The sequence below is a fragment of the Lonchura striata genome, chromosome 1A (assembly GCF_050655825.1).
Source record: "Lonchura striata isolate lonStrDom1 chromosome 1A, ASM5065582v1, whole genome shotgun sequence".
Taxonomy (NCBI): Eukaryota; Metazoa; Chordata; class Aves; order Passeriformes; family Estrildidae; genus Lonchura; species Lonchura striata.
Genome location: NC_140741.1, coordinates 37840177 through 37849730, shown reverse-complemented (window position 1 = coordinate 37849730; position 9554 = coordinate 37840177). Strand labels below are relative to the sequence as shown.

Below are 9554 nucleotides of genomic sequence, written 5' to 3'. Positions count from 1 at the left end.
GCATACAGCACTCTGCCTGGGCATGAAATGTGTTCTCATTTGTATGCGAGCTCCTCTATGGGGTTCTGACATCTCAGAACAATAAATGAGGAGTGCAGAGTGCACTGGCACCCTTTAAGACATGCTAAACCCTAGTAACAAGGGGATAGGCTGCATCCATTCTTGTTCTGCTCTCACTGCCTCTCTGCTGTGGGTCCTGGCAGTACTGAGGGTCTCTGCTGTGCCTGTAGCAGTGCAGGGCAGGCAGGGTGTGCTCACAAGCCAGATCCCCTCCACCTTTAAGTACATGGCCACCTACGCACCCGGGCATGGAAAACCTGACTGGCACAAACAGCCAGGCATAAGGGATTGCAGGGAGAGTCTGGTCTCCAGTTAAACTGCATGGCAGAGACACAAGTATGAGTGTGTAGGGGTGAGTATGAGCATAGCTGTGGGGCTAGGTAAGGTTATCTCAGGCTGAATCAGATTTAGCAAACACTTGGCTACAGAGGTAATGGCTGTTCCATCTCTGGGACTGGCCACATGGACTCATGGACACCCTCATGAGGGACAGGACAAGGAAAAAGGCAGATCAGGAAGATTTTTTTGGAAAGTACCACACCAACCCTAGTGGTACGTACCTTTGTAGACTCTTCCAATCCCCAGGAGCTATGGAGTACCTCTCAGTCACCAATGTCTGTAAAATCTACAGTTTTCCTTCTCCTGGTGTCCAGTTAGAGACCTGTCTTTCCTTGCTTCCCAGTGCTGCTGCGTGTTTTATCATCTTCTTGATGAAAGCTGGATTTCTCTGTGAAAAAGTAGTATCCATTAAACTACCATTTTCTGCAAAGGGCACAGCTTTATCAGTCAGAGTTACTAATAATGTTCCATTTCCAGACTTTTTAATCAAATTGTTCCACTGAAGGCAGGGTTCCCTATTGGTTATTAGTGTGGAAAAGTGACTCTGCTGCTTTCCTCTGGAATTGCACAGAAATCATTTCAGGCAGAAAGTAATTTTTATTTTGTTAAAATGAATATCTGGTCATGTGGTTTTTATGTCTCAGTTTCTGAAGGCTCTAAAATAAATCTAAAGACTAGAACTGGACAAAGTATAATTTTCTTATCCTATGTAGCTTTTCAAATTAGAAAAATTCTACAGTCTCACAAAAAGAGATGTCCAAAATGTATACTAGTAGTTATATAATACTAAGGACACTCCCTGAAGATGTATAAAATACAGATTTGAGCCTCTTTTCCTGGGTTCAGACCAAATTCTAAGATTTCTTAATCCCAGATTAAGTTAACGTCAAGTCTGCTGTTGACTATTCTGCAATGGGACCATCTCAGCCCCTTCTGAAAGATCTGCTTGGATTTCTTGAAACACAATTCCAAGCTCCAGAGAAAGAGAAGCTGATTATGCAGTGCAGATCTAAGTCCTGGATTCATCCCACCTGGCTTTGGCAGGTGGTTGACATATCTAAGCAAGCAATGAATTTTCCTCGTGTTCTGCTGCCAAACAATGAAGAGACGCATAAGTCCTGACAAAGCAGACTCTGCCTTTCAGCTCACTCAGCACCCACCTTTCCTCAGCAGTTTTCTACTTACTCTACTTATTGTGACTCAGGACCACATCTGGCCATGATTATTGCTCACTAAAGCAACAGTAGGTAATTACTATCCAGGAGAGAGCTGTGTTACTCAAACTTTCTAGGTGGCATGTGGGTTTCTGATCTCAGACAGCTTTTGCATAAGAGTGGAATTACTCCTCATTTCCAAACATACAAGTAAAACCAGAATCAAATCCCAGAGTAAATTAAAAAAAAAATTAATAATGCTGAGGCAGAAGATCCATGGCATAAATGGCTCAGAAAGCAAATGTAAGCCACATGAAATTATTATTTGCACTGTCTACAGGGTGTGTGAAAACAAAGAAATGCTAGAGAAATGATCTTGCTGGAAGTGATAATGACAGCTTAATTTTCTTAAGGCAGATGTCACCTGCTTTTATACACAGCCTGTGGAAATTAGGGCAGATTGCATGATTTTCTTCTAGTTTCTTGAATTCTTCCTATCCCACATGTCTTGCACCACTGTTTTGGCTAGACATGCAGTTGTTGTGCAATGTTTTGTTGGAATAAGGGTCTCGACACTCAGCATTATCTTTGGATAGCTGGTCAAGATGGAATTCCCAGCTTTTCAATTTTACCACAGCATCCATTTCAGTAAGGACTTCTATAAAAAATGCACCTAATTGACACTACAAATGTACAGCCAAACTGCTTCCATCAGCACAATATCTCCAATGCATTACTTTATTTCTTTAAAAATGTGTAATTAGTCAACACCTCTTCTTTGATAATCTGTATACTGAGTTAAATGCTAAATTAATATAAAGGAAATCAGCAAAACACAAAGATTACTTCGGTCCATTTTGTCTGCTGAATCAATAGGATTTACTTAGTGCTAATGCACTAACCAGATTATGAGAACTAATGCAGTACTGTTCAATGACAAAAGCAAATAACTCTTTGAATGATCTTGACAAAAGAACATGAAATCATCTTAATTTGTATTAACTAATTACATTTAACATAGATGTTTTTTTACCTATTACCTTAAGTGGAGTATCAGTACAGTGACTTCCCCCATCTCATTTTAGGAGTAGGTCAAAGCAACAAGTATTAAGAGCTACTGAAATGCTATTGTGTAAAATTTTTACACTGATGGAGTTCTTTTAGAAATTTTATTATCAGAAAGGGACATGGCTTTCTCTGTGTTCCATATAAAAATCTTTGAATTGCCTTCAAACACATGAGGAGTATTGGAAGAGTGGGAAGGAAGAAGAGAGAAACGTTTTTTTTGTTTGAAACAAAAAGAGGAAGAAACTCTTTTAACTTTTAGAGTAAAGCTTTATTGCCTCAACAGAAGTTCTTAGAAACAGAGAACCCAGTCCCCTGTCCCCGACATGTTCTGTCCTGCATGAACACTGGACTGAGTTCACAGCACCCACACACCCTCAAGGTGTTGTTCACCAGTCCAGAAGAAACCAGAATCACCGTGTCTCTGCTCCTATGGGAACTGTTTAGCACATGAATTGGCTTCCACTGGCAAAATTGTGCCCTTCAATATGATTAACTTTTCCCTTCATTAGGATTACAAGAATCATAATTAACCATGACGATTATCAAGTCACTCTCACCCTCAGACAACTACCTGGCTTAACTGAATTATTTGGGCCAGAATTGCATTCTTGTGTTTTCAACGGAGAGAAGCAGTGATCAAATGCACTTCTCACCTGAAGATTAATAATGCAAACTACCCATAAAATTAAGATGCCTCAAGAATAGCAAAGTTACATTGGCTGAAAATACATGGAAATATTTAGAAAGGAAAATACAATAAGGTTCTTCTGTGTTCCTCATAGTTACTTTTCCTGTTCAGAATCTGTTGTACATGTAAATTCTTCACCATTATGTGTTTGATTCCAATAGGACCCACTCTGAAAACTGTAGTTTGATTATTCATCTTAATTTGCTGATTTCCACAAGAGAAAAGACAAGGAACTTACACACTAATGGTCTTGGTCACCAATTTGTTATGTAGAATCACCTATTAATTCAGAAGCTCTACAGTAGTTTCTTTGGAAAAATACTTTTGCTATTTGCAGATCCAGGTCATTTAACAATAGCTTATTTCTCCCTACTCCAAGTTATGCCACAAACCTTAAGGGTCTTTTCCAACCTGAGGGATTCTTTGGTTCTATGAAAGGAGAAATGCTGTTCACTCTTGTAGGTGACCACTTCTCTTGAGGGAGAATCCCAGTGTTCCCAATGTTGATAAAAAAATTGTTGATACTTAGAATTCAGATTCTTGACAGCCAGCAAGTTAAAAGTCATAAACAAACCAGCAGGAAATAAAACTCATGCATATTCCCACTTCCATTGAGCTTTACATCATGACTGCACTATTTTATGATCGGTGCTAGGAAATATCCCCTAGTTACTTTCAGACCATTTCTTCAATTTGTCAAATTAAATTTTAATTTTAATGTTGTCCTCCAAGTGGCTCACAAGACAGTATAAAATGTTCTGCAGTGATTAAGTAATTGATCTCCAGTTTCTTCAAGACATTAAACATAATATCAAGATATTATACATAATATCACTTTCTATATGAGCACTGCACTTAACTAAGAGCAGGTTTTGGCCAGCTCTAGAAGAATAAGCCTGGAGGAATGTTTCTCCAATTTCCAGTCACTGCAAATTAGAGAAAAGCTCACAAAAAATATATTTGGAATTTCTTTATGGGTATAGTATTCAGACCTGAGACTAGGCTTTTGGAACATTTTTCTGACACCGACCTGACCAGGTATTTTTCTGAGATTTTTCACAAGTTTTTGTAATAATTCCTTCTCTGCTTTGCACTTTTGGCTTCAAAGTTGGAACTCTTTCTGAAATATCTTCTTTTAATGCTCACTGAATATGACATAAACCATCAGTTAGCTGCAAAACAGTGACAGCTCCTGATAGCTCAGCTCAGTGATGTCTAGAGACATTTTTGGCATGTTTGTCTTCTGTAGACCAAATCAATTATAAATTCCAGAACACCACAGCTTCCCGTATGAACAAATAAGATAATATTAACTATCTTCTAGCCTTCTGGACACAGCTGTAAGGCAGGGCTTGCTCACACCTCACTGCATTCCAGCAGCACACCTGTGCCAGCTTAACAGGAACAAAGCCATCTCTGTGAATCACAGGCACAATTGGCACCTCTTGTCCTACAAGACAAACAATGTAGCTGAACCCTGGCACTTACCCGTGTTCTAATTGTCCATTTCAATAGTTGTGTGATTTCTCACACAACTTGGCATGATATCCAGCATGCATCATCTGACATCAGTTATTTTTCCACACTAACAGCCAAATGGATAGTTATGTGTATACTGGGAGGGAGGGAGGGAGAAAGAATCAGACTTAAAAGTGTTAATTTAAAGCAGCATGTTTCACAAAGTTTTCCCTGTTATCAATCTTCCTTTAGTTTTCTAAGTAGCCTTTTAATCTCTGCATTTCTACTCAAAGATCAAAGCCTTCCCATTTCTTGAACAGCAAACCCTACATTATGGTTAATCCATATGTAGGATTTTTTAAGAACCATATGTGTAACAATCTGCAGGTTCTTCAGCAGATAGACAAAATTATGGCATCTCTGAGGAAGGCTGAGCTAACTTTGTGGCTAGCTGACTTTGGAGAAGCTAAGAAAGGTGTCAGGGTAAGCAGGAAAATCTAGCTACCTTTTCCGAAAAGCCTGAACAAGGTTTCATGAGGCAGCAGGTTAGGATGTTTGAATTGTGCTGAAATGACTATGTAGGAGGAAGTACTTTAAGCTTAGCACAGAAACATCTCTCTGCAAAGCCTTTGGAAAAAAGGAAAAAAGCCATTACAGGAAAGAGCAAAGATCCCATATTGCGGGAGGGTAAAATCAGAAATCTGCCTTATTTCAAAAAGCATGAAAACTGTACATCTTTCTGCACTTGAACTATTCATACTCATTGTATGAGTAATCTGCACAGATGTTTCAGAAATACTTTTACACTGGTAGGATATGAGTACAACAGAGTACATCTTTTCACTTTTTTGGTGGCCAAAACAAAAAAAAGCCAAACTTGCCCACTGATGATTTAACCCAGTCAAATACTGGGTTAAAAAAATAAAGTTTGTTCAATATTCCTAGTTCAAAATATTAGTTCAGTTCCCACTGAAGAAAATACACTGTATATTAACAATTAATAAGAAAACTAATGCAATAAAACCTTTAGTATGTGGATAACCAAACTGTTAATCACTGCTGTACCTTAACAGGCTTTATTTAGAAGCCCTTTTTCTGTATCATTAAGACACTGCACAGAGATGTCAGCTGCTCATTTGGTCTGATGTGGGCTTTCACCTAAATGTAAATTGACAGGGCACCTTCAGAAAAGCTGGCACCATTGCTGACTGCAACTCCTAGGGACCACAGAAAACCTCACCCACTAGTGCTGTTGCTGGGCTCAGCTCAGAAACATGACAATTCAACAGCAAAGGGCTGAGCTACTAAGTTGAACATTTCATTGATAATATTATCAACACCTTGGGTTTCAGTCCAGAATTCACCAGTTAGGCCAAGAAGAAATTTAAATTCATTGCTTTCTTTTTCATGCTTTGAGGAAAGACATCTGAATGAGGAAAGACGTCTAGAAAAGAAGACGATAAAATTTTACTTCTACATGCTCTTTAAGGGTATGATTAAGCAGATCTATTTGACTTAGTAACTAGACTCTTGACTGTCTCGAAAAGATTTCATTCAAGCTTCTTAAAAGATTTTTAAAAACATGTTTTTAAAACATGTTTTGTGACAAAAACCAAATCAATTAAAAAAAAAATTGGAGAAATTAAGCTCACTATTGATTTCAAAAGAGGGAACCACCATAAGATCCTTTATAATCTTCCTAAATGCTTATTCAACAAGTATGTCACAGTGGGAACATGCTACATGACTTCCAAATTTAAACTGGTTAAAGATAACTTAAGAGATTCCTGATTATTATCCTTATACAATGTCCCCAAACCAGATGATGTAGTATCAATAGTAATGAAATTATCAGTTAATAGATTACTATTGAATTGTTAGGAGGTTATATTCTTCAGAGATAACTTGAAGTGTATTGTTCAAGACTTTTTCCAATGAAAATTAAAAACATGCAATCTCTATTCCCCAAATGAAAGAGAAAATCCTGCAAATGCAGTTATTATTTTATTATATTCAAGACATCTAGAGATCAGATAAAATAGTGCATGAACTGTTGATAATCTGAGAAATTAACAAAATCTGTCTTTCCCTTATTTTTTTTTAAACACACAGTCAAAAACCTATTTTTCCCAACTTATCTCCCTTTTCTTTCTCTGGCTTCTTCTCTGCTTTAGTGTCTTATCTCTGAAAAAGGTGGTGAAAATAGAGGGAGAAGAATATTCAAAATTTGTATTTTAATGTAAAAAATCATGTTGTTAGAGAATCTTTTTTTAGGAAACTTGTTTAGAAGTAGGTGTGTCACTAGGCAGTCTCTGCAGTACAAGAATTCTCAGACTTTTGGAGAAGCAGCATTAAAGTCAATATTAAAAAGGATACCTTGATAAATTTGCTTATACACATATCATGTAGTTAAATAAAGACCCGATGTCTTATTCCTGCAGATATGATTTTAAAAGTTAATAGTAACATTCCCATAACATTAAGAAGTTTTTGCCTTCCTTGTGGAACATCATAACTGATGAAGCAGTTAAGTTTGAAACATCTTAAAATACTTTTGGTCGAATGCATTTGTGCTAAATGGTTTTATTCTGACAAAGATCTATTGCTACTCATAAAGACAGTACTCATCTGTACTTCATTTTCAAACAGGCTTTTTCAAGAAATGCTTCGTACTGCAGAGCACAAGATGATGAATATCGCTTAGAAGTTACGACTCCTCTGCAGAGGGTAGACTTGTTCATGGGCCAGTTCAACAGTGTCCTGTTGACTTCGATATCCGTCTTCACCAAAGGGAACCTTACCATTGCTAACCTGGGAACTTCAGAGGGCCGCTTCATGCAGGTAAATATTACCATATTACTACAGTAACTTCACCATAAAAAACCATACCAGCATTTAGCCAGGATGGTGAACAGGCAGGAGAATTATTACTGCAGTTTAAAAGGGCATTAGAAAATTGAAATTACCACATAAAATACAGCTTCTGGAATATAAGTAAAGTGTCTAATAGAGCATTCAGTTTTTTAAGTGTTTACCTGGAGTTTGTGGCTTGAAACAGTGGTTGAGGCAAATTCTGCCATGATCTCCATCTGTCATAGTTCACAGAATAATTCTGGTCCATATAAACAAGAGTTCTTTCAAAGAAGCCTAAACTGAAATTATGGTCTTGGATTGACATCAAATATGCCTCAACTCCAGCTGGAGCAGGAAGGTCTAAACCAGTGATTATTCAAACAGCTTCAAAAATGAACTTCGTATGTATCTACACTCTAGAGGATCAGACTAAATCTATTCAATGTAAAACGCCAAGACAGTTTATAATGTAGAAGCAGGAGTCTCAGTTGTTTCTATATACTGATACACTCCTCTGGCACCAAATTCCTTATTAGTGTACCCATAGCCTGTGACTCACAGCTGTAGAATTGAGATTAGCTCCTTCGCTCCTTCTCCGCCTACTTTCAAGTATTTCTGAATGTGTATTAGATTTTCAGGCTCTTGCTCACTCCTATCTCACTCTGTTCTTTTGGATTACCATTCTTCCTGTCCTAAACCAAGTTTTTCTTAAAAAAGTGATAAATCACCCTCCTGAGTAGTCTATATCCCTCTAATCTAAACAGGTAGATTATACTACATGACTTCTTTGTAGGTGACTAATTAAATAAATATAATGCATACAAGCAGCAGTCTTTTAAAATCTTGGAAGTCAAAATCAAACACCAGAAGACAAAGACGAAATACTTTGAGTTCACACAACTTATTTCAAGCACTACCATCCTGTAGTAACTTCCTTGGAGAGCTTGGCTTTTCCAGCTGTCAGAGGCCAGCCTGGATGTGCATCTCAGCCTGGATCCTTCTTGCACCCAAGGACCTGTGTTATTTCAATTTACCAGTACTAATTGTCTTCTAGGAAACTCCCTGAAGTATCAACAGTCTTTCAGCCTTCTTGTTCTGTAGGCTATAGAGAGTTATCAGAGTTAATGAGAAGACCATCAGTTGCTGCTATTCCACTTTTCCCATTTCCCATAAGCTTCCATTAGAAAATAGTTGGGCACATGTAACCTTTAATGGAACTAAACCTTTCCTTTCTTCTCTCCCTTCTCCTCATTTTCTTGCCACATGCAGTACATAGGGTTATATATTGTTCTCAGTATATGCACCCTGTCTGGATAAAGGGAATCCTATGCCTCCAGTCTTCTGCTCAGACTGGACACAGAACCAGCTGCATAATGCAAATTCTGTAATGCTTCTACAGGCAAAGAGTTCATAGTGATTTGCCACAAAGGACAGATGAAAAAGTAGAGAAAATCATGTTTCGCTTTTCTCCCCCCAAAAAAATTTAACAAAACTTTCAATGACAACCCTGCCAGTTTTACTTTAATTTCCCATGACGACCTTGGCAAATTTAAGCTGCAGTTTGTCTTCTGTGCAGGAAAGACAAATGCTAAGAGCTACACACTGAGCATGGGCCCAAACTGCATTCTGTTCTTGGAAGCAGATACTGATTCACACAGTGAAATGAACAATTTGTTTAACCTTTCTGAAGTAATTTCCTTATCTACAAAAGACAATTAATAACAACTACTCTCTCACTCCCAGCATTACTTCTGGGCTGTCACAAAGCTTTTAGGAAGGTTTGGTAGAAAGCACAAGGGAGCATTATTTTTATTTCTAATGTTCTTTGAATTATTCATTCAAATCCTGCAGCACACACTTCATTCAGATGTTTGCCCAACTCAAGGAACAATTAAATATTTCCAGAATACATTTCCCATTCCAGGTTCAGTTAC

The 9554-nt window shown here is 37.8% G+C and overlaps 1 protein-coding gene and 1 long non-coding RNA gene across 20 annotated transcripts in view; one reads left to right on the top strand and one right to left on the bottom strand.

Moving 5' to 3' along the window:
* Positions 1-9554, bottom strand: part of LOC146763449 (uncharacterized) — a 159588-nt gene that overhangs the window by 75653 nt on the left and 74381 nt on the right. For all 12 annotated transcript variants that reach the window (XR_014951781.1, XR_014951782.1, XR_014951787.1 and 9 more), the window contains one exon: positions 621-787. This is a non-coding gene — a long non-coding RNA (uncharacterized LOC146763449). The remainder of the gene's footprint in view (positions 1-620; positions 788-9554) is intronic.
* Positions 1-9554, top strand: part of MET (MET proto-oncogene, receptor tyrosine kinase) — a 104220-nt gene that overhangs the window by 40377 nt on the left and 54289 nt on the right. For all 8 annotated transcript variants that reach the window (XM_085568309.1, XM_085568308.1, XM_021542605.3 and 5 more), the window contains one exon: positions 7417-7608. In XM_085568309.1, coding sequence (XP_085424435.1) covers positions 7417-7608 — 192 coding nt within the window. The remainder of the gene's footprint in view (positions 1-7416; positions 7609-9554) is intronic.